The sequence below is a fragment of the Camponotus floridanus genome, unplaced genomic scaffold (genome assembly GCF_003227725.1).
Source record: "Camponotus floridanus strain SB8 unplaced genomic scaffold, Cflo_v7.5 scaffold8, whole genome shotgun sequence".
Taxonomy (NCBI): Eukaryota; Metazoa; Arthropoda; class Insecta; order Hymenoptera; family Formicidae; genus Camponotus; species Camponotus floridanus.
The window spans coordinates 623,471-650,736 of NW_020229849.1; the positions used below are offsets into that span (position 1 = coordinate 623,471).

Below are 27,266 nucleotides of genomic sequence, written 5' to 3' on the forward strand. Positions count from 1 at the left end.
TTGCAAAATAAACGTGTCACATATGGCGAGAGTACATTTTTCCTGATAATTAAACGAAACGTCAAGCTTGTTCACACATTTATATTTTTATCGGAATTTATAAACTGCTAAAATTATATTATATTATAAAATTATATTTTATTGATAAGATCCGCCTGCTCGCCGATTATTAATTTAAATCGCAATTTATTACGATAATTAGAATACAATCAAAGTTTTAATAACACGTTAATTATACATTGATACGTTATTCCATTATATTTAACTGCTAGTAAATTTTAGATTCTCGTAATCGACGTGATCGATTTGATCGCCCTGATTATTTATTTCATTTAGCAAATTATATTAACTTCCTTGTGCTTGCGAACTTTGCAAACAACGGGCAACATAATTGCAAAGCATGTTGTTGTGTTAATTAGCTCTTGAATTACGTTGATACAAAATCATAGAAGTTGTTAGAGCAGCACTGCAAGTACAAATTAAAGCACTCTCCAAGGATCCAAGACTCTCTAACGTTTCCGACAAACACGAAATCAAACATGAATTAACGATTTATGTAAAATTGCAAATGTATTGGGTTGTCCGGAAAGTCCGTGCGGATTTTTAAGCAAAATTCGAATGAAAAAATTTTGTTGTTAAAAGTTATTTCATTCTGTGATATATGCACCATTATTTTGCACAATACTTTTCCATCTTTCAGGTAATTTCATAATTCCTCTCTCATAGAAGTCTTGGGTTTTTTCGGCGAAGAAGCTGTCCAAGTAGTTTTTGAGGAGTTGCAAAGAAGCAAAGTTCAAACCATTAATTGAGTTTTGTAGCGACCGAAATAAATGAAAATCCGAGGGTGCAATGTCGGGGGAATACGGTGGATGAGGCAAAACATCCCAGCCAAACGCCAATAATTTTTGGCGAGTCTGCAAACTTGCATGAGGTCTGGCGTTATCATGATGAAAAACGACGCCTTTCCTATTGATCAATTCCGGACACTTTTTGGCGATTTCTATCTTCAATTTATCCAACTGTGAACAGTACTTGTCCGAATCGATGGTTTCGTTGTCCGGTAGTAGCTCATAATATACTATCCCCTTCCAATTCCACCAAATGCAGAGCATTACCTTTTTCGGATGTAAGCCTGCCTTCGAAGTGGTTAATGGCGGTTCACCTCGCTTGCTCCACGACCTTTTACGCTCGACATTATTATAAATTATCCACTTTTCGTCGCCTGTTATGATGCGTTTTAAAAATGAATCGTATTCATTGCGTTTGTATAGCAAATCGCTGATGAAAATGCGGTCAATACGATTTTTCTCAATTAAGTCGTGCGGCACCCAAACATCAAGCTTTTTTACCATCTGGAGCTTGTTTAAATGTTCGGAAACAGTTGATTTGCCAATGTTTAACCTCGCTGCGATTTCCCGAACTGTGATCTGCCGCTCGGAATCGATTAAAGCTGTTATTTGGTCGACATCAGTGGTGACTGGCCGACCAGAGCGAGGAGCATCTTTAATATTCATTTCTCCTGAACGAAATTTAGCAAACCACTTCTGACACATGCGATCACTTACGGCATCTTCCCCGTATACGGCACATATTTTTTTTCGAGTTTGTGTCGCGTTCTTTCCTTTACGGAAATAAAAAAGCATTATGCATCGAAAAAACACGTTATTTCCTTCCATCTCTAAACTAATGTCAAGTAAAAAGTTTTTAATTTATTGGGATAATTAATATCACTAAGTATGCGTTGAAATGTCACTAATCAAAACACGAAAGCATTTGACATATCACATCGACATAAACTTGTAAAATTCGCCTTTGAACGACATCTATTGAGAAATCCGCACGAACTTTCCGGACAACCCAATACATTATAAAATATAAACTTATACGCAGAATAATTTGTATAATTGAACAATAAATATAAATATAAATATAGTGTTCTACGCGCAGAGTTATGGCAAATATATGAATGAAAAAAATTATTAAAATTATTGATATTATTTTTTATAAATTATTACAAAAAAATTAAAATTATTTTTTATAAATTGTTAAAATTATTGATATTATTTTTTATAAATTATTAAAATTATTGATAAATTATTAAAATTATTGATGTATAAATTATTAAACTTATATTGATAATATTGTTTATGAATATATATTATGCGATATAAATATGCCATCGATTAGATCTCCGACATACGTCCATGCGAAATAAACTTTCCGTTGCCAGTAGAATAGACTTGTTTAAGGTCGGACTTGGTAGATACAATTAAAACGAAATCGTTGGTATAAATGTGCTTTCGTGCAAAATAAGCGACACGATGCAATCTGAGACTACCGGCAGAATTTCGCAACCAATTTATGTTTGTTTACTACCCTGCTAATACTATTCCGGGGCAAGTAAAGTAATTTACAAAGCAATCCAAAAAGGGAAGTATCTTTCGGCTAACTACTCCGCTAACATTTTTCGTTAAATTTTAATAAAACGAATAGAGTAACATGTTTTTATTAAAAATTTATTTATTTCTTTTAATCCAAAAATTCACATGGATTTAAGACGAATAGAAGATAATAAGAAGGAAAACTAACTGTTCGCAAAGTTAATTACGATCAATTTATTTATGAACTTTTGTGTTGGATTTTACATATTCTTTTTTTTTAATTAAAATGTATATTTTCACTTGTGTGCAATTATTTAAAAAAATGTGGATGATATTGTACGTCTATAGAGTTATTATATTTCATGATAAAGGAAATCTTCGTCTTGAGACGTTCAGTTGTTGTAATTTTGTATCTTGGGGATATCAAGTTATATCCCTTATGCTATTCGATTCGTCTAAATAAAGAGTACATTTCGACAATACACTGTATTAATTCGAATTAGAAGAGAAGAGAATTCTCTTAGCATACAAAAAATAACATCGCGACAAACAATGGCGGTCAAAAGCAGCGTGCTTGGAATAATCATCACAAAATTGTAATTAAATCCGCGAAGTGCTGAATGTTACCACTAACTCACTCTAATTTGATTAAAGTCAACCGCATGCACACGCGCGATTTAATTTGTTTTCCAATTCGCAATCTGACGACTGAATTAGCCGGCGTTATTTCGCACCATGCGACGAATAAATTCAAGGTAGTCTCGTTGCGATTCAACGTTAAACATTAATCCGCTTACAAAGTGACTTCCTGTGCATTGTTTGTCCTCGCCAGAGACAGACTAATATATAAGCTAATTTAAAAGCAAGAAAATCTCGAATTAATTACAACAATCTTAATGCAATGATTAAGCTGTGTTTATAAAGAAATGCGGCATGTGAAGATGATATACAGTCTTTTTTTCTTGGAGTAATAGTCAAACTTTAAAATGTATATTTTAAGATACTTTTCTGCAAAATAATGATATTAAGTTTCTCGAAGTTAATGATGCTATGTATTTTTCCGAACATTTTCCATTTTCTAAAGTTAAAGAAACAAGATATTTAACTTTCTAACTATGATATTCAAAATTCTGCGAGAGAGATTTATGTATGCGTCATCGTAAAATACTGTATTTATCAGATACATTTTACAGTGTTGACTTCGGACAAAGTTGTTCAGTTGTTTGATGAACGGTTTCATTCTGGAAGGCAATGCAATGTCTATATATCTCTCTGCTGCACAATAGTATATCTTGAAACAAAAGACACGTAGTAATTATATGTTATTTGTAAAACGCGCAAGTGTTCTTGAACTTTTAATTATTTCATTTTAAATAACCAGGGATTTTTTTATTAATATCTAAATCAATTTTTTTTCTCCAAATAGAATATCGACTAATTGAAAAATTTTGAAAAATCTGTGGAATTGTATAAAATTAAAGATATCAAAAATTGTGTAAAATTTTTAAATTTTAAATTTTTATTTTTTCTCCCAATCATAATACGAGTTATAACATTTACTAAATTTCTAATATAATGCAATGAAAATAAGCAATCGTACAAAAGTAAATGTTATAACTTATATTATTATTGGGAGAAAAAATACACCAAATATGTTTCCGAAATAATTGTTCTAAATAATATCTGAAATTTCCGAAACATTTAACATCCCTATCATTTGAGTGAGTTATTATACGTTCACGTGAATTTTTGAGCTATGTATGCTAATTTTATGTATATTAATTTTAAAAATATCCTATATAATATATACTCAAAATACCAAATAAAACCAACAGATAAAACGAACAGATTGCATGCAACAACGCTTTTATCGGATTGCGTTATATTGAATAGACTGTATACCACAGTTATTCGCACTGCATTCTACTCTATAGCTGAAACTAAAATGCTATTATTGAAGCAGCCAATACGGCAACAATATCACCCTTGCTAAATCAACGGAAGCTTTTAATACCTTTGTTCGGATTGTGCAATCTGTCATTTGATTTTAACGAATATTTTATTGCTTGCGAATTTATCGAGTTTCATAACGAAATATGTCCAATAACGATGTATTTTTCTGAAATATTTTATTAATTGATTTTTAATTGATTAAATGTGACATTTACTTTTTAATGGACCACATGAGTATAAAAATAAAAATAGCTTTTATATTAAATATTAATGCAAACAAAACAATATTTATTTCAAATTAGGCCACTCGTAACGCTTTCTCGGTCACGACCCGTATCGCGACCTTCCTCGGACTATTATTCTGTGTTGCTATCGTGCATTTTCTTCCTCGGAGAATTAAATATTTGTAAAACGTATTCCCTTTTTCGCTTTTTATTTATCCCGTTTTAATTCGATGATCAAATCTCTTTAAAAGCATTCAAAAAAATAGTTGTTTAAATAAAAATTTAAATAAAAATTAAATATATATAATAAAATATATATAATAAAAAATTCTAATTTAATATGAAACTGTTCGAAAATTAATAGTATTAATAATTATAATTAATGGTACATTTTTAGTTATTACATTTTTAAATTATTTAATGTTCTTAATTTATACAAGAAAAAATTTATTTCATTGGCACTCCCCATAATAAATTTGGAGAATGTTTTTACAATACAATACTATTACTGAATAACGTTGTTTTCCCGTTAACGAGTTTGCGAATTTATTTTAAGGGTATAATTTGTAAATTAAACGGATCAAATTTTATTCATTGAGCCAAATATTTTGTTTGCGAGCGTACGCGAATGCTCGTTTTAAATTTCCCCTATGTGTGTGTATGTGTGTATAACAAAATCGCAAATTGGCGAATTTGCCGCTTTCATGTGCAGTTGTATAAAGTTTCGAGGTTTCGATCAAACTGATACTTGTCATTTCTTTTTGTTGTGCATCAATATATTCCCTTTTTTCCGAGAATTTTCTGCGAATTTCTTTCCTTTTACTAATCTTTTTAGCTTTAGGATTGAATAACGCGCGCGCACACACGTACTCAAGTTTCTTATTAAATTTATTATTTATGTAAAAAGTATACAAGATATAATAAAAGTATATATATTTATTACATAAATCCTCATTTTTAAAAGCAGAGATTTTTTGATATTAATTAAAAATCATAAATTTTGAATAGAATTTTAAATTTATAAAAATTTTTCTAATAAAGAAATGAAAGAATTTCAAATTTATAAAAATAATAAAATTTTAAATTTATAAATATATATGAAACTTATCAATATAAATATATATTTATATTTATAAATATATATGAAATTTATATATAAATATATATAAATTGTATATTTATAATATATTTGTTGATTTTTCTAATAAAGAATTTTTGCAACTTATGTTGCTGAATTCTAGAAGACTCATAGCTTTTCTTTTCGAATGAAGAGAATATTTCCTTCCGTGCAATTTTTTTATTAAAATTTTTCACGACTTTCTTTTCGACTGTAAAGGAATAAACGTTAAACTACGGTAAGTACATTATTTCTTTCATGAGGTTAATGCATGAGATGATACATTTTTAAAAGACGAAAACTTGTCTTATTTATGCGGGCTTAATCCTCGTATCTAGTCTATGAGTATTGCATTGGCGCTTTCTGTTGTAAAACACCGAGGACTTGCCTCCAGTAGTATTCCAGGTCAGACAGTTCGGAGCCAAGACTCTCTACTGCAAAGCTCCTATTCTCATTATTAATCTGAAATAAAATTTTATTAGAGAAGGAGAAGCCATAAAAATTATCCTTCTCTTTGATAGATTATTAATTGTGAGTTGTAAATAATGGTATGAATTTATTTTTTCAATGTTTATTTATCGACTGTTTTATATGATACATGACACGTGCATTTCAATATTACATAAATTTAATGACTTTAGAACATGTTTTTCACTTACATTTGATCATTTTAACGTTAAATTTTATTTTCTTTCAATTTGTGCAAAACAGGAGGGAAAATTTATATAAACAAAATATTATTTCTTACAAAAATTCTCTCTCTCTGATTACCATAAACATTCGTTATATTCTATAGATATATAAAAATTTACAGACATGTACATTCTTGGATTTTATTCTTGCTAAGAATATGTAATGTTCAAGGCTGATACTTATATACAAGTTTGTTATGTGATATACATCGATCATTAATGATGTCCCATGTTTTCGTGAGGGAGTATGTCGAAAAAATTCATATTTTACAAAACTTTTATTTTACAAAAGAAAACTTGATAAGGCTATTCGGAATTTTAGAACATGCGCTAGATAACATTTCCATTGCGTAGTGATCCTGTTTGCGTTTTCTAAATTTGCCAGTAACATTAAAGTAACTGTAGTTTGTACCAACGATGGCGACTTTGTTATTTCGCAATAAATTATTTAAACAACGTAAAAATTTCTATTTGATTTTGGCTTAAGATGCCTCCACATCTTTAAATCCGGCTTTGATAAAAGATGTTTAATCACTGAAGCCACTTTTCTCTATTTTAATGACGTACAATGACGTCATTAAAATTATTAAGATGTCATTTATTTGACGTCACTCTGCTACCTGGGTTAATACACAAAATATCGTTTCATATATGTATATAGAATTACACGAAAATGTCCTATTACATGAAAAGTGTACAACACAAAATTAATTCCTAACTACCTTCATAACAACCTCATAATACTACCTTCTAATGATCATAACAACCTATCTAACAAACCTACTAAGGGATCCTAATGACTTTAACGATCCTAATAGTTTCAATGATTCTAACAGCCCTAATTGCTCTGCAAATTAAACTAGCGGACATATGCAATTTTTTGAAATTTGGGGGATATGCCCTAATTAGGATTTTATTACACGAACGCAGTGTTTCTTTATTTTTCGCGAGTTTCTGAGTTTATTTTTATATGTTATTATTTATTTTATGCGTACCCGTTTATTTTATCCGTTTAATTTACGCGTTTATTATGTGCCATTGCACGTTTTTAGATTAGATTACTTTTCGAATATCCAGGTATTTGGCTATTTTTAGTCAAGGATAAAGTAGCTTTGACCTGTATCATAGGTTACTGAAAGAGAAAAACTCCTTCCGTTGCCGGCTACTTATTTTTACCGGTACATGAGCATAATTTTACGCTCATTTAGTCGTAATATTATGACCGTTTGTTATCGACTTAATATAACTTTGCTTTAATTAATATAATGCTATATAGTGTCAAGTTAATCAAAATTAAATGATTGCAATTTTTAACAATATATAATATTATTTATAATAAATTTATAACAAAGATTTACGATAAAATAAATTAATTCCACATTATTTATACATTTTCTACTATATTTTCACTCTATAGTATCATTCATTGATCTTTTTAAACATTACATATGGTTCAATAGATAACTTACTTAGATTTATATCAATTAAAGCAAAGTTTTTTAATATGTTACACTGCATAAAAATGATGGACTATAAGAAATTAAAATAATTTCAGTATGCATTTATAAAAGTAAATTATTATATAGTATGAAAAAATAAAATTACTAGTATGTTCTTTATATTTTGTATTTATGTATATTATTTATTTTAAATAAAATAAATAATTGATTATAATGTAAAATTAATAAAAAAATGAAATTTTTCTTTAATTAATATTTTAATTTTAACAGCTTTAATGTATATTAAAAAAAAAAACTTTAAAAAATTATATGATTTAATTTATTCTAGCCCATCCATTTTAAGGTAACGGACCAACAATCTACAATCTATAATCTACATCTACAAGCTCTACACAAATCCGTTACCTTAAAATTAAATAAAAGTTTTTCACTCACCGACACTGATGCACAACAGCGGAGTTGTCAATATTGAAGCTACGTTGTCTGCAACATACAAATATAAAATTCATATAATTAGCAGCTCTTAAAATAATTAATCTTTCATTATATTTAATTATTATTGCACGCATCGAATTTTATATCCGATATGTGCAATAATAAACAAATAAATAAATATGCAATAATTTTTTAAATTCTGAAAAACCTATTTTTTTAAATAGAAAGTTTTATAGGATTATTTACATACAACCTTTTTTTTTAATCTTTCTTGTTTCATCATTCAAATAAATGACTCAAATTAGTATGTGTACGCGATATAATAATTAATATAAATAAATAATATAAATGGTACTCACCATCAGGTTCCGCCATGCAGGATGCCTTTCCTAGGCCTGCGCCTCCTCTCAGATCATTAGAATTGTTAAGTTGATCTATAACAAATAGAAGATTTAAATTGTAATAACATCCAAATAATTAATATTTCAAAAATTGTTACATGTATTGAATTTTACATTCGATACATATAATAATAGCAGATTAATAATTCTACAAATAATTCTATAAATTTTAGAAAAGAAACATTACTAATAATTCTCTAATACTTTATAAATGCTTAAATATAGCTAATTTTATAAGATTATAGATTTTATATAAAAATCTTTTTCTTCAAAATTCTCTCTTATTTAAATTATATAAATAAAAAATCAAATTACGCGATTAATTGTTTAATTTAAATTATAATAAATATATTTAATATTTAATATACAATTACAAATAAATAAATTACTTACCAGAAGGTTGTTCTGCCGGAGCCCGATGCCTCTCCTAGGCCTCCTCCTCCTCTCTGTTTGTGGACGCGCGATACTTTACGGTACTCTCGCACTCACGAGCGATATTTTTATCGCTATTTTCGCACTTTTACGCGCGATACTAAACGCTTTCGCACTATTTCGGTACGATAAAAAAATTTTCTATTTAATCGCGCGATGTATATACTTAATATGTATATACTTTGAACGACACTCCCGGTTTCGGTACGAACGAAAATCCCATTTTAGTGTGGCTGTAGACGAGCAAAGAAAAGGGACCCATTGACGACCATTCCGAACAATCGATCGAGTTCTAACCAATTCGGACCGAATCACTTGACGGAGCACGAAGCACGTGAAATAAAAAGAAAATGAAACTAAATAAATTGCTTGAAAAACGTCTTTATTCATTTTCTATTATTACGTGCTATTACTAAAATATTAGTTAAAAAAAAAAATATTTTATTTTCATAAAAGAAAAAGATTTTTATTTTTTATTTTTATCGTTTTTTTTCAAGAAATTTATTCAGTTTCATTTTCTTTTTATTTCATTTTCTTTTCACCTTTTGCTCTTCCTTCATCAGAGGTTTTTGAGCGATAACTTCTTAAGGAAGCATTTTTCAACCCATGTTAATAGGAAATTTTTTGTTCAGAATTAAATTTCCTAAGATCTCAAAGTCTGGCTGGAACGTTCGGGGCCACCCTGTAGATATGAAAAAGAGAGAGAGAAATTTATATTATATATAATATTATATAATATTATATATAATTTTGTATAATTTGTGTGTGGGATTGATTACATCATTCAATAATGTAATCTGACTCATTATAGCACTTCCGATTTTTACGTCATGTACGAAATAAATATGTAAGCATTTAGTTGAAATAAAAAATTTTTTCTCATTGTAATGTCTACTTATATGAATATTATTGAATAAAAGATTAGGTACACGACGATTTTCTTTAATAAAGGAAAATTGAAATCTAATTCACCTTAAATAATTTATAGATTTATAAATGACTTACATTTTATATTTCGTTGTTCGAAGCTTTTCTCCCTTTTCTCTCTTTTTCATCCTTTGCTATTTCTTCGTAGCACTCACACTCACTTCCGAAAAAATAATAATAAATTATATATGGAACAATCGCGAGACACTTTGCACGACACTCCCGATCGCGGAATAATTACATGAGAAACGCACTTTTTAACATATCGTAAGAAACAGAAGACACGAGAGAAATACTATTTTCGTTCGATATTTATATAAAGTTTCAAATTCATGCTTTACTCATTACAAATGCTCCGTTTTATTAATATTATATTAACACGAATTATAAAATCGAAAGATTAATCTAATTAAAAATCATGATAATCGATTATTAATAATAAATAATAATAATAATTAATTATTTATAATAAATAATAATAAATTCGATAATATACAAAGAGTATCGTTTCACTACTATCTTGCTCGAGTGTCGCCGTGTGAATGATACCAAGACCGCCGAGTGTAAACATTAGCGCTCTATTGTATACGCCATTAAGGCCAAACATTGTGTTATTGTCTGTTCGAAATATTTTACGTACTTTGACAAATATATACGCGAAATTATAAAATCAAAAAATTAATTTAATTGAAAATCATGATAATCGTATTAATAATAAATAATAATAAATTCAATAATATACGAAGAGTATCGATTCGCACCACTATTTTGCTCGAGTGTCACCGTGTAAATGATACCAAGACCGCAGAATGTAAACATTAGCGCGCTATTGTACACGCCGTCAAGGCCAAACATTGTGTTATTGTCTGTTCGACATATTTTACGTATTTTGACAAATATATACGCGAAATATTTTAAAGTATAGAAATTTAGATTTTAAATGATATAAATTAATTATATGATTATTTATTAAAGGATCATTTTCATTATGTTAAATATATATAATTATTATATATTTAATAATTATATATATAATTATTAAATATATATAATTTCATTATATTAAATATATATTTATATTTACGATATTTATATTTTCGATTTTCGTTTTACTGCATGATCTCAATCTGAATTATATTTAAATAATCGAAAAATAGATAAAGAGTCACGAATGATTTATATTTGACCAGGGCCGAATTTAGGGGAGGGCAACAGGGGCTGAAGCCCAGGGGCCTCCCCAAGAGGCGGGTTTCCACACAAATTTTTGGGTAAAATTTCTTATCGAATGGTATACAACCCTTACAAGGTCTATGTTAGGGTTGCACGAGATACCAAGATTAGTCTTGTCTTATCTTGAATTTCAAGACAAGATCAAGACAAGTTTTTTAATTAGTTATCAAGACAATACCAAGATTAAGACTGTCAAGATTATTAGTCTTGTCAAGATTATTGGTTCTCAAACAAACTAAAATATTTATATTTGTAAATGAAAAAAATCACTATATACGAATTTAAAAAAATTTTATTCAATAAAAACATTTATATTCATAAATTTAAAAATATTTAATATTAATACAATATAATATGATTTATAATTTTTATAAATTAGAAATCAAACTCGCAAATTTTAGACATTAAAGAGCATTTTATCCAGAAATTGATGCACATTAGTACTTTTAAAGATTTACTTTGTAATCTGGTTCTATTTTTTGACATAGTCAGAGTTCCTATTGAGAAAAATCTTTCTACTGGCACGGACGAGGCAGTTGAACTTAAAATGTCTCGAGCCATTTTTGTGACAATGTGGGATAAATATAAACCAGATTTTTTTACTACTCCAAAATATTTATATCTGCACATTCCCTTGGAGCCTGTAAATAGTTATTAATTTCTGTTTTCCATGAAGCAGTAAATGTTTTTTTTATGTAAATAGACGGCATTTATATCGATTACATAATAATAATTATAATTAAAATATAATACAATAGTAATAATGATTTCAAATTATATTACAAAAATTATGTTAAATATTATTTAAATAATTTTTTAATATTAGATAAAAAATTGTTAATAAAATCGAGACAAGACAATATAAGACGAGATTTTTGCTACCAATATTCACTCAAGACCAAGACAAGATTTAAATTTTTGAAAATTTTCAATATCAATACAATATTTTTATGAATATTGTTTTGTCTTGGGTCTTGTGCAACCCTAGTCTATGTATATTGCTTGACCTTGTTATTTCGCAATAAATTATTTAAACAACGTAAAAATTCCTATTTGATTTTGGTATGAAAAATGGTTAGGAGTTTCCACCTCTTTGTTGCCCCAGGGCCTCCACACCTTTATCCGACCCGACCCTGTGATAAAGAAAAAAACAGCACGCAAAATAATACAAGACTCCCGGCGTCAAGTTTTCTTTGGCGACGGAATAAATCCTGGTGAAATATGCAAGCGGCGTGTACCACCCCTGACATTCTGGCACAAAAATGACGTGTGATAATTACACAAAGATATACCGTGTACTATCTCTTGCAGTTAGCAAAATCATATAAACTGCAAAGTTTCACGTCGCATTGGGCTGGATAGACAAAACTTTTCTCAGTTAATCTTCATGAAAGTAGCGGAAAAAGATATGATTCCACAAACAGGTCTAGAAAATTTAATTTGATAAAGTTTATATATTTAAAAGAGTTTTTAAAAAAACTTTTATCTAAATTTAACATTATTTTTAAGGCGAAAATTAAAACGAGCTCAAGAGATTATTTATTATTATAAAGGTTATTTATATTCTAGAAAGTAAGAACAATAGACATAAAGTAGATTAATATAATATAATATTTCTATTATTTAATATAACATTACATTTTTTTATAATATAATAAAATATTTATTATAAAATATAATATAATATAACATTTTTAATATAATATTTCATATAATATTTTTTTAAATCTCTATATAATATAATATTATATTATATTTGATATAATATAATATAATATAATTTTTTTTAATCTTTATAATATTTCAATCGTCCAATTTGTACGATTTTATAGAGATCTTAAGTTTGCAATCTCTATTAAAAAAATAAATTTTTATGAAAGACAAATCTCCCAGAGTTAATGGAACGTAATCAGATAACTGAGTAGCTTTTTACGATGGTAAAACGCAAAATCGATCGCTCGAAACAACAACCGTGCAAAACCGAAGGAATAAATTGCGGAATAACAATGTCTGTCCAACGAGGAACTATGTGTGCTCGGATTCGCAGTATTTTTTTTTCCTTTCTTTTGTTTTGCATGAATTGTCGATGCACACAGAAGATTAATTATTGTTCGATGTAGCGGATGACCTATCCTTTGTTTGGCTCGCACTTTCACGTTAAAGGAATTCTTCATTGTGGTGTATTACCGACTTATACGCTGCTGTTCGTTATTACAGCGAAATTATTAAAGTTGCGTCGAAAAAATCTATTTGAAAATTTAACAGAGGATTTGTAATCTGAAAGGAGCTTCAATATAGGCTATCGTGTGCGAAAAATAGTACACTCTTTGACATTCATTATTAGTCATAAAAATTGTTATTTGTGATTTTTTTTTTAAATCCCTTTATTTATAAACATGAGATTATTTAAAATTTAATATTAAAAAAAGATAATCCTTATCTTTATAAATAAGTTAAATAAAAATCAACATGTAAAAAAATCAAGATTAAAATAAAAGTAATTATAATAAAGAGAGAGAAAAATGTGAGAAAAAACTTCAATAAATTTATACTTTTTTAGAGAGAAATCTTACTATGCGATTTATCTTATATTTATTAAATTGCGAAATATTGTAACATATACCTTGTACATATGAAAATATGCAATTTTATTTAATTTTTTGCTACCATTGACAAGATGTTCTGATAAAGCGAATCCAATCGGATGTTCGCTTGTTTGTTGGTGCAATGTAGTTAATTAAGATCCAATAGATAAAATTGCTTCGTAGGATCTCCCAAAGGTCAAGAAAGAGGAAGATAACGAAACTTTTAATGATGAAGCTTTCACATTGATCAAGCTTAATTCGAACACATGGCAATTGCGAATGAAAATTGTTGTATTGTAAAAACCTGAGGGAACAAATTGCACTTAAAAACTTCATCGAGTGCAATTTTCTTTCTCATCAGATGTGAGATATCATATATTTATCATGAAAAATTAATATTGCGAAAAATAAAAAAAACTAATATTGTATATAAACTTACTTAATATAAATATAAATTTATTTTTTAATGTATTTAAAATATATAAAACGTAAAATAATTTTTAAAAATTTGCTAAAGAGGTATCGTGCTTAAAACTTTAAACTTCTATGGCTTCTTTCCAAGAACCATTTATTGTAACAATCGATACACGGTAAGTTTCTTTACTGAAATTGTTACAGTTTGCCTTATTTCTCGATTTCCTGCGCTTTACGAGTTGCATGCAAATGCAATTAAAGCGCTCTAACGTACTAATTCGTCTACAGAAATTTCTTCGTCAGCGTAATATCTAGCCTTTTCAACCCTCAGATATTACACAGCGTATTTGCCGTAAAAAATAATTGAATCATAAAAAAAACGTATAATGTTGTACGTAAATTCTACGCTATAGAAGGTAATAAAATTTTTACAGACACTTTTTTACTCTTAAAATCTTCTAGATGTGTAAGACTCGTCTCTCTCCAAGGAATACTCACTTCAATATACACATGACAATTTTTTTTGAAATCTTTATCTTATTCAAAATTTATCTTTCTTCCCGATTTCTCGCACCAATCGCATGCTAATGCAATTTAAAGCACTAACGATGTCACAAAATCGATGATACACGGTAAAAAACATTTTATATTTCTGTTAAAATTTTCTCGTGAAAAATTTTTGTGTTAAATTTTTAACAAACTCTTATGTTAATGTAACATGTTATCATTGCGTTATTTTGACATTTCTACGTTGAATTAATATTCATCATTTCTAAGAGTCAAAACAACACAATTAATATGTAAATGCACGAATTTTTGATGAAATATGTTATATGTTAAAATGAACAGATAAGTTATGTTATTTTTCTCTCTATAACAGTTTTCATATGTTAAATCGACATACTTCTTCTGTTATTTATTATAAAAATGTAAGAATAACATTTTCTTTTAATTAAATTTAACATTATAAATATGTTAATTTAACATAAACTTTATTTCCATTAAGTTTAAGTGTTACACTTTTGTGTTAATTTTTAAACATATTACTTGTGTTATTTATTTACATACTTACCTTCTGTTAAATTAACATTAATATTAGAGTGGATAAATTGGGACATGTGAAATATGTTAAATTTAACACAAATTTTTTTACTGTGTAGAGTTATCATCTTTTCCGTATCAACATTTGATACGAATGATATATTTATCTAATATAGTGACTATCGAAAATGCTTCAGAGAAATTGATATTTATTTTAACGACGACGCAGTCATTGTTTGCTAAATATTTTATTACTTCCAAGTTAGAAGTAGCAAAAATAAATAAGCTGGAAGTCCGTAAATTCGGTCAATTGTCTTGCAAGCGCGTAAAAGTCCACGTTATTATTTATGGTCGCCATGCGCTGTGAATTTTATACCACTACGTTTATCATAAGGATCGATTCATATGTCGTGCGATAATTGAAGCAATTATGACAATGTATTTTTAATGATAATTAAACGACAATATAAATTTAATGTTAATTAAACTTTAATTCATATTTATCGACAAGATCGATTTATAATTCCAATTAAAAATTGTTACATATTTAAAAATTCTTAACCTAGTAATTTTTTAAATATTAAATAAGTTGTAAATTCTAGACTTTCGAAAGTTACAAAAAATAATCTCTTAGATTTAATTCAGGAAAGGTGAGCTTCAATTTTTATCGAAAGTTGATCATTTAACGAAATCTTATTTCGCGTATCAATTGATATAATATTTTAAAGCTACAATATATCCATAAAAAGAAATTATTTATATTGTTAATTTATTTGAAAATTTTTGAGGAGTAGCGCAATTTTTTATAGTCTTAGTGATAAAAATTCTTTCCGATGCAGTAATTTTTTTTCACGCGTTGGAGGCCGCAAATGGACATTCTCGATACTGGTGTGTAAAATTAACAAGTGTCACGAATCGCACTAGTGATTTATTTTTTTCGTCATATCCATGATCTCTACTCCGATTTATTCTTGTTTATTGGCCGCTACCCAGTTCATTTTTCCGTTCCCAACGTGCTTTTAACAAGCACGAAGCGGAAAGGATGTATGGTAAATTGGTGGCATTTTATGACTTCAGTATCTCTATAATGGCATCCAAGAAAATAAATCTGAATTTAGAGATTGTCTGCAATAAATATAATCTCGCATTAAGTAGAAAGCAAATGGCTTACGATATTGTTATCGTTATTCTCCAGCTGAATTCGGTATATTTTCTGAATTTTTCAAGAATCTTTAAATTTTCATAAATCTCGTTATCTCAATTTTCTTGCGAATGACCTCTTTTAAGATAGTCTTTAAAGAATTTTTATGCAAAAAGTCAATTTTTCTTTACGTGAAAAAATCTTTCTAAAAGTTTAATTATTCAATATATTATATGAGACAAAATCTTGTGTAAAATTCCTTCTTTTCCTATATCCTTAAAGTTTTGTAATCAAGATACTCTCATGCATACTAGTGTGTGATGTTTGACTTTCTCCTACGTATGACGTGCGCATATGGCAATTTTACAGTAACTATTGGTAAATACTTCCCAAAGGAAATCGCTCGTGCTACTCCCTTTTTTATCCCAGGAAAGTTTTCTGCGAGATACGAATAATAAAGGCAATCCTTAGGAAACTAATTTCTCGAAGAAATTGTGAAGATTCAAAGTTTCGACAATTTATACAAGATGTACATATTGAATAATCACTTTTGAATTGAAATTTGCTTTCTTGTGCATATTAAATATTTCATAATAAAAATAATTTACATAAAAACGTATATATGTTTACAAGTAGAATTAAAAAAATATTCAATGCTTTTAGTGGCAAATAAAATTCATACACATTAGCTAAGAAATATATACATAAGTGTATACATTTATACTGCTGTTTTTTCATAAGTGTATACATTTATACTGCTGTTTTTTCTGATATTTTTTTATTATTTTTATTATTTTTATTATTTTATTTTTTATTATTTTATTATTTATTATTTTTATTATTTTTATTATTTTTCATTTGATCTAGTATGTATAGATTCATCCTCAAAAGAGTAAATATATTAATGTCAGTTAAATTCGTTGTATCGATTTATTTCTAACTCTTCTATTTTTTTATTATTTTTATTATTTTTTATTATTTTATTATTTATTATTATTTATTATTTTTATTATTTTTTATTTGATCTAGAATTCATCCTCAAAAGAGTAAATATATTAATGTCAGTTAAATTCGCTGTATCGATTTATTTCTAACTCTTCTGTTTTTTTTTAAGATTTATCCTATTGTTTAATTTTATTTCCGAAATATTTCTCTTTGCACCATGATGCGAGAAATTCGTCTTTCATTCGCGCATACCTGAAAGTGGCCAGAAGCTTGACATATGATCGCTTGAAAGGGCGACTTGCACAAGAGAATTCTTAAGAGAAGTATTTTACCTCGAAGAAGAGCACGACGATGTCAAGTTAGTGGTCACTTGACATACTTACTACATCGGCTATTTACCAGGCCACAAAGTTGCATGCAATTTTCGTTGATCGTGATCCAAATTCCTGCAGCAAAAATTGAGCGTATTGTATGTCAAATTTTGAAAAATTGGAATGCTATAGAGAAACATTCTACTCTGGTTGGAGCTAAATTTTCAAACCTTAATTTTATTTATATCAATCTTTGTCCTTACTTTTTGGTTTATACACACATTTTCGAGCGAACTTTAGTTGCCAGTATTATATCCTCTTTTTTACTTTCTTATAAAACTTATCGTGCTTGTGTCAAAATAGATTATGGGAAATTTATTTACACCGTGTCAAAGAATTTCACGCTTATCTCGCATGCAAATGTATGAGCTTACATGAAAGTTTCTTCGTGATAAACAACATCCTTCAGGCATATATTTCATCACTTGTACTGCCAAAATGATAACTCGTGTTAATGGTTGGATGAATAATTGAAGAAAGTATCATACAATTGATAGATGACTACGCGATTATTGTATCGCGATAGGAAGTTTGAGAATTTATATTTACTGTGATTTGCTAAATCTCTACTAATGTTTGTTAAAAGTACAATTAAAATTTGTTTGTTTATTTAAATCATATTATTCGCCATATTTTTCAGCAAACTTCGAGGCAGTCTTTCTTTTTTCTATTTTTTGAGATTATAAATTAATTGATATTGCATGTCAAATAAATTTATCTTAATTTGATTTTAATTTGATTTTAATTTAATAATTAATTAATAAATTAATAAATAATTAATTAAATGTTTAATAATATAAATATTTTACATTTACATAATATTCTATATATATATATATATATATATATATATATATATAAAATATAGTATTAAGTAGTTGTGAAAAAAGCTAATAGCGTAGTTCATAGCATAGTAGCTTATATAATAGTTGTCAAAGCGGCTTATAATTTTCTGCAAGATAGGATCGTTAACAAAATTTGTGCAATCTATATGAAAGAAAAATCGTTGTATAATACGTCACTTTGAAGTTATATCAGCTTTCACAGATTGTGAAGACAATTAAATATCCCCGCGAGCTAAAAGCTTTTCTATTTCAAGCGCAGTTCTCTTCATAAGCTGAATATGACTGATCTGGCAGAGGAATGGCTTTCAATTTTATGTTTCGAAAGGTTAATAATTCAGCTATCTTTTTTTTTATTCACATATACACATATACATATTTTATAGCATGAAGCATTTTATTTCATCTTATCCTGAACATAAATTATATTCGTAAGACCTGAAAATTTTTTAATTTATTAAATCTTCATTTTAGAAAAAATCGTGATGCGTGATTCCTAGAGAAAACACAAAAGAAACACGACGAATTTTCCCTCTTACTCTCTTAATTTCCCTCCTACTTACGAATGTTCTGCGAATGAATCGCGAATCATGATTCATGAAAAGCATCTGGCGCAATGTTAATTAATCGGAATTTCACGTGTGAAAAGTCAGAATCTTTGATGTGGCATCGCTATACAAAATTGCGGTTAAAGGGATCAAGTCAAAGAGAACACAAGCGTCGGGTTACGAAATATATTAAAGTATTGCGAAAATTATGTGTCTACTTTGATAGCAATTTTTGATAAGAAGAGTTAAAATTAAAAAAAATAGCAGCCTTTTTTTTCAACCGACTGTTTTCATTGAAATCATATTCCTAGAATCGATCAATCAATTTTTTAATATGTAATGTGCTAATTCTTTAATGTATAATGCTATCTCGTTATTACAATCATTGTCGAGTAATCAATTTATTCAAATTTGAACAGAGAATATCTGCCAGAAAAAAAAATGGAAGAGAGAGAGAGAGAGAGAGAGAGAGAGAGAGAGAGAGAGAGAGACTAGATTTCAATTTTAGATTTTTTCCAATTTTATAAAATATACAGTTTGTTCAAAAATTAGTTTATATATAATATTGTTTTTAAATTAATATATTTATAATATATGCACAAAATTTAATAATAAATATTTTGCCAAACAAAACGTTGTCAAATATGGCTCTTAATATCGAAAAGATGAAAAATCAATAATATAATTTGATTGGCATTAGACGATAAACTTCAAGAAGTTTACTTTAAAGACTCGTTAAAAAAAATGTGTCGAACCGAGAAGAAATTTATGATGTCAATTATATCTATGGAAATTTACCCGACATTTCTTCTAAGTTCTTATCATTATCATGCTGACTAAAGAGTTAAAGCCCAATTTCACGGAACAATGGACAATATAATCTTATGACATATTAATAGTTGAAATCAAACTTTAACTTTTAAATGATAAAATTGGGAATGAAGAAAATTTCGTGTAAATAATAGTTGGTATTAATTACTAAAAAAAATTGCGTAATAATAATTTATTTTTCATACATTAATATGAACAATTATTATGTCACTTTTAATTAATAATGTAAAAAAATATGTATATAATATATAATTGAGGATAAGAATATTATACAAATCACTTTCTTTTCTTTTTCTTTTAGATTTTCTTTGAGCATTTTCTCGGACATATAGTGATTACTTTTATTAATTACCTAGGATATCTAGAAAGATATGTAAATTGAAATTTGAATTATGTTATAAATAATATATTTTCTTTCGCAGAATTTATTTTATCAATTTTCAATTATTGTTAATTATTACATAAATTATATAAATAAAATACTTAAATTGGTTTCAGTTTTATTTTTATTATTACTTGTTACGTACATATATTGAATATAATTTCTATTTTTTTGTCTATTAATTCTAAACACGATTGTTAACTTCAAAAATTAAGAGTCATTTTTTTTAACAGAATATGTTTTGATTTCTTTAGACGACACAGTGGCAACAACTAAAACCTTGCCGTTACAGATATTTTTGAATGTTCAGCTTATATAGAAGTGTTTCTCTGCCGAAGTAAAATTAAAGGAGATATTCTAGTTTGCTCGATAACGCTGTGAATCTTTCAAACGAATTAAATTATGATACTAATCAGTTTTAATATCGAAATTAATAATTTCTTTACATTACAAAAAAAAAAAAAAATAAAACAGAAAACAAAAATTATAAACTCGGCATGCAAGATAATTTTTTTTTTCAGATCTTTGATTATCTACAAAAATAATAACGTGCAAGACATGACAATAATTTGCATCGTCGAAACAGAGGATTACAGTTATATTAATTTTCGACTTCCGACTTTCGCGAACTGCGACATATAAGACAGAAACATTTATTATTTATTATTTATTATTTTTATTTACTCGCGTTAATGGCGAGGACAATTGCATGATCACACGATCGCATGGACTTTTACGACGAATAAAGGCTAAAATAAGTCGACTAGTTTCTTTCGTGGAGGAAGCAAACGTACCACAAAAAGATGAGATGGTTATGAACGCAGCTTTTGCGTAGACCAAGAGACAATAGAAGCGCACTCGCGCGAAAACTCGAAGAAAACCAGAGATAAAACGTCTTTTTCGTAGTATAATCTTTTTTTATACTGCTTTGTTATATCCTTATTTATCTTTAACTCCATTTTACTCTTATTATCTTTCTTTCTGCTCTAAATGATACATTTATTTTTTATTATAATCTTATTAGTAAGTGGGATTTGATTAATTGTTACTAATATTACACTTAATAATTGAAATGTAAAAACTTGAAATATCGGAGATTCTATAATATATCGTATTTCTTTTACATTTCGTATTCATATTTCGGCTTTTTGAATTTTTCAAATGTAATAATCTTTTTTTCAATATTATTGCGCATTTATTATTATAAAATATTTCTTTAAAAATTTAAATAGTTTTTTTCAAATATTTCTTTATGTTTTAATATTATGTTATTTACTTTATTTCAATTGTTTATTTTCAAACTCTTTGCGTACATCATTTATTATGTATGTTTTATGTTGTTTTAACGTTCTCTTTGATAATATAATATATGTATAATGTGTTTTTTGTTAGATAGACTCGCGTTCGTTTAATCTTTCCCCGAAATAACGCGGACAAAGTTCGGTTCTTCTCACAAAATAAATGTTTTTCTGTTATTTCAATGAGTTTCGTAATCTAGATTAAAAGAGACACGTATTTTTTTATTTATTCCCTTACAATTGTTAAAAGAACATTCTTATAAATGAAATATTAATATAATTATAAATTAATATAATTATAAATTTATATAATTATAAATTGTTACTCTTAGAAATGAAATACTATTTTAAAGGAAAAAAAATGCGTATCCCTTATTTATTAATTTTTTTTATACAAATTATAATCTACTCAAGACTCAAAATCGGAGAAATATACTTGTGTTCTTTAACAGGCAAAAGAACATTCTTATAAATGAAATATTAATACAATTATAAATTAATATAATTATAAATTTATATAATTATAAATGAATACTCTTAGAAATGAAATACTATTTTAAAAGAAAAAAATGCGTATCCCTTATTTATTAAATTTTTTTATACAAATTATAATCTACTCAAGACTCAAAATCGGAGAAATATACTTGTGTTCTTTAGGCAAAGGCACGATGAGTCGAGATTGGAGAGTACATTGAAAAATTTCCAATACGCGATTTAACGCCCCTCAGATTGTTACCGGATTCATTTTTTTAGTCAGCTTGATCGATCGATCGATCTGGTTAAGAACTCTCGTAGCGATATATTGTTTCACGAAATATCGCGAGGCTCCTTGCTGGCATGGATAGTATCGTTGGCATTCAAACGCGATCTCATGCATACTGCATGGGATGTAAAGCGACTTACAGGCACAATGACGTCAGTGTCGTACAGAAAGGGTCGTGAGAAAGGGCTGGAAAAAGGGATGAGGAGAGTAGCGAGATCGAATCTTGTTTACCGGCAGTCATTGCATTACACACCGGACATTGTGATACAGGCAGAATTAACACTTTACACTCTATTTTCCTTTGGCGCAAAACGCGCATCCTCTTGATTTTATCGAAACTTTGAATTCAACATCAACATGCTCTCGAAATGCGGATATAATAGATGTTTTCCGTTCTAAAATCTGCTACAATATACATTTAAACGGATTTGATTTTATACGACGCTCTTTTTCACAAAACATCTGATCTTAATTTTGCACTAATCTTTATGTGTCAAACATTAACTTCTCGGTGTTCTTTTTATCTTAATTTCTATCATTCTCGTGTGTGTGTGTTTTAAAAGATCGATCTTTTGAATTAACTTTTTTATTTTAACTTTCTTTTAATTAATAACTATTTTAATTAATAATTTCTTTATTTTAACTTTATTTTAATTCTTTATTTTTATTATTGAATTTTTCGGAGAAATCAAAAATACATTTAGCATTCTTTAATTTTAGAATCATCAAGAAAATAATTTCTAATAAATTCCTTTGTTCAAAAATGACAAAATAATGTTGTGTAAAATACTTTCGATATTTTATATCTATTTGATATTATATATTGTCAATTTGATATAATGATATTTTAATTTGAATGAAGAGCTATATTTATTGTGTGTCAATTACATTGTTATTAGGAAAAGTAAAACGACTTTGTCATTAAAGACGAATATATTTATTTTTATTGTTTGTATTACAATTTTTATTTTGTTATTTAAATATATTTTTTCCTATATCAAACAACAATCAGACTAAACAGAATCAAAATCTTAATTATTATTCTTATTAAATCTAACAAGACAGACACAGTATTATCTTAATATTAGATTTGTTAAAGTAAATAATAAAATAAATATAAAATAATAAATAAAAAAATAATAAATAAAAATAATAAAATGAATAATAAAATAATAAATAATAAATAATAAATAATAAATAATAAATAATAAACAATAAATAATAAATAATAAATAATAAATAAATAATAAATAGTAAATAATAAATAATAAATAATAAATAATAAATAATAAATAATAAATAATAAATAATAAATAAATAAAATAATTAAATAAAAGGAAGTGCTAGATAAAAAGTAAATATATATTGCTTTTAATTTGCATGCGAGTTTTTATCTATTTAGAGTAATAGAGGTACTTATGCAGTTGTAGCTTCCTTTAATTACCGATTCTTTAACCAACATGGAAAAATTCACACTAAAGAGATTAGCATTAAAAGCGATGGGTTAGTTAAGATTAATTATCGTGCAGTGAGACGAATAATCTGGCAAGCACCGACCCGTGAGATTAGTGGTCTTCAATTGGCGCCGTTGTGATCCACAAATAGATGCAATAACAACAGACAATAATAACAGTATAACGACCCTATGTACGAGTACTCGGATTAAACGTGGGTGTTCATCGGACGTCCTTCGGCAATCGATGCCTAGGGAACGTCAAGATGACTGACCTTCGCTTGAGAATTGCCTTTGTCAAGCTAAGCTTAAAGGCTCGGTCGTAATAAATAATGTTTGTTTGCTAACAATCTCTCACGATAATCGAAATCTATATAGAAGTAGAGTGTATTATTTTACAGACAAACAGATTGTTAATTATGTTAAATAGACATTCTTCTATTATAAATTGTATCACGATCTATTAGTGAGCAGTTTAATAAACTACAGTCCAAATTTATGCGAATTAAAGACAATTTTTGTCACATAATAAATATGCAAATAAATGGAAAAGTATTGGATTAAGTCCTTATCGGGGAATTTTTTAAATACTTTGGAAATTAGAGCGGAAACTGCCACAATTAAAATTGCGACATTTTATTTTTTTTCTATAAAAAGAGAAAGCTTAATTAATAATTAAGCTTCCTATTTTTATAGAGAGAAAAATAAAATACTTAATTAATATTTACACAAAATATCGAAGGAATAAACTACAAATATTTTCTTAAAATAATTTGTTCCATGAAAAAATATGCATGTTTATTGATCGAAAGAATAATAAGAGAGAATAATCGAAATATTCTGAAAAATTAATTTCATCAGGAAGTGTTTTTACGGATTAATCGCGAGATCATTTGGTAGTGATTTATGCTCTCATTTTGTTCTCTAATTCCGTGTCGTCACTTTGATCGGCATTATCGCCAGTCGAAGGTTCTTCGTCGCAGTTTATCGCTTGACTTTTATCACTATAACGAGATCGTGCGCGAGATCTTGTTACGACGATCCATAAAAAACTCATATACGAAAGTAACGCAAAAGTGCAAAACGCGAGAATAGAATGAAACAAAAAATTGCTTCACAAAAGTTATTATATAATTAATTAATTGGAATTATTATAATAATTAATATTATTTTGCGTCTCTTATAAATATTTTGTTTATAATAAAAAATATATATACATATATATAGTGTTAATAATTGCAATTATATTATAATAAAACAGGAAATGGAATTCAAAGTGATAAAAAGTAGAAATAGAACGATATTGAAATATTTAAATGAATATTGTTAGCTGTATACCATTTGCTTTGTTTTTATGGATCTCTCAATTGCAATCTCGCATCTTCTCTGTTTCGTTATGATCATATATCCGTGAAGAACAATGAAAATGAACATGCAAATGATTATCGTTACGAAAGCTTATTTCGCCTCAACAGAAATAAGAATGTAACTACGAGTTGCGTAACATTCCATCGCTGCAATCGATTGGAATCGAATAAGTTGGTAAGCAAAGCGGAATTAAACATTTCACGGAAAAATAGATATTTCTGATTAGCATGAATTATTATTATCTTGCTCCAGTTAATTATATAATAAGTTGACAAATGAAATATTCGAGAAATGTTGAAGTCTGAGAGACAAAGATATCACTGAATATTATTTCTATTTACGTAGCTTATAATAAAAAATATATAAAAATATTACGTAACACGAGCTCGATAGCATTAGTATGTATTTACTATAAGGATTGTAAATTTAAGAATAAAATTCTTAAATCAAATAATATATATTTTATTTATATTTTAGAGATAATATTTTTATTTATTTGAAAGAGAATAAGCAAGGAAAAGTGTACAATTTCTATAGAAAAAATTATACATATCTATAAACAAAATATACAGCAAACTTTTATAGACAAAAAGTTTATAATTTCAATACAAATGGCTCTATTTTAATCAAATGTAAGCATGTACATAAATATTTTATTGAAACTTAAGTTTAAATATTATATATTTTTCTTAATAAAGTTTATTATTTCGTTATGACAGAGACTATTAATAGGAATAATTTTTAATCATTATCTATAGTCTATTAATTAGACATTGCTTAAAAATTTTAGCTAATTTTCGTTGAAATAATAATGCGAAGGAGAATGATAAAAATGTTAGAAGGAGAAAAATCAACGTTGATGTAGGTTAGAATTAAAATATAAATCATATTATTTAAGATTAAAAGTATCGAATACTTATTGTTAATTGAACGAAAAAAATACATATATAAAGTTTCCTCTTACAAGAGAAGACAAGTTTGTGACACAGCGAAGACACCTTCGAAGAGTTTCTCTACTGGATCATTGTGGATTTCTGGCAGTGGATTGACGCTCTGGGAAGATGCAATCTGAATTTTCGATGTGATTTTGTTCTTGAGACATTGATCCTGTGGAAGAGAGTGTTGCAGCGAAGCCGATAAACTTTGAGAATATTTGCTTTGAAGCTGTGAATATTGAGAGGGTTATTGAGGGATAACAGAAATAGAGAACTGAGAAAGTTTATGTGATTTTAATAGACATGTATTTTTGAAATAATTTTTGACATATTTAATATTTTTTATTTTTTTATTTTTAATATTTTTATTTTATCATGTAAGATAATTAACAATATAGATTATATAATATGTATTAAAATTGAAGTGAGTTTGAAATTAATGCAGTCTAATTTTATAAATTTTCTTATCAATAGAAATAAAAAAATAAAATGCCTAAAGACAATATAAGGATAACATAAAGATAACATAGAATAACATAAGACAATGTAAGACAATATAAAGACAACATAAAGACAACTAAAACAATCAAAAGTAAAAAATAAAAATAAAAAAACAAAAATAAAAATTGAAATTAATTTTCGAGCTAAAATTAAATCCATGAAAGGCGTGCGTAAAGCACAATTACATAATATTTATGTAAATATGCAAATTTAGATGTGATGCGATGAGAAAGCTATGCTTGGAATCTATGGAAAATAGTACTATTTTTGAAGCTGCATACAGACAATAACAACGCATTTTATTTAATTTTATTTTCTATCGTGAAAAAAAATATTAAAAATTCTATAAACTTTTTTAATTACGTAATTTTTTATGATCTGCTACATTTATTCAATATATATTAATTAAATCAAATATTTTATAATATATATTTGTGCTTTTCATTTTTTCACTCTTCATTGTCTATCTCTTCATTATATTGTTGTTTGCTGGTTTTCGTTCTCTGAAAAGATTCAGTTGCATACATTTTGCTTGTTTGTTCTTCTCCCTTCTTTGTTTGTCTGCTCTTCTGTTTACTTACCTGTTTACGGGCCAT

At 27.3% G+C, this 27,266-nt stretch overlaps 2 protein-coding genes across 3 annotated transcripts in view; one reads left to right on the top strand and one right to left on the bottom strand.

The window, feature by feature from the left end:
* The window catches only part of LOC105258690, a 91,659-nt gene that overhangs the window by 59,039 nt on the left and 5,354 nt on the right, over window positions 1-27,266 (top strand). The gene's annotated exons all lie outside the window — the stretch shown is intronic.
* LOC105250046 (histone-lysine N-methyltransferase SETMAR-like) lies at window positions 648-27,266 on the bottom strand. Its single transcript, XM_025414304.1, has 4 exons — window positions 27,252-27,266; window positions 26,233-26,398; window positions 8,622-8,696; window positions 648-1,621 (listed from the first exon to the last, which is right to left on the bottom strand). Exons 1-4 carry the CDS (start codon window positions 27,264-27,266, stop codon window positions 648-650), a joined length of 1,230 nt encoding a protein of 409 aa, XP_025270089.1.

What these genes read in the sequence shown, in the direction of transcription:
- LOC105250046 (XM_025414304.1), bottom strand. An exon ending in AGTAGAGAAACTCTTCGAAG is followed by an intron (nt 8,697 to 26,232) that starts GTGTCTTCGCTG and finishes TATTTGTTATAG; the next exon opens with ATCAACTTAACAATTCTAAT. An exon ending in CTGCATGGCGGAACCTGATG is followed by an intron (nt 1,622 to 8,621) that starts GTGAGTACCATT and finishes ATTTCCGTAAAG; the next exon opens with GAAAGAACGCGACACAAACT.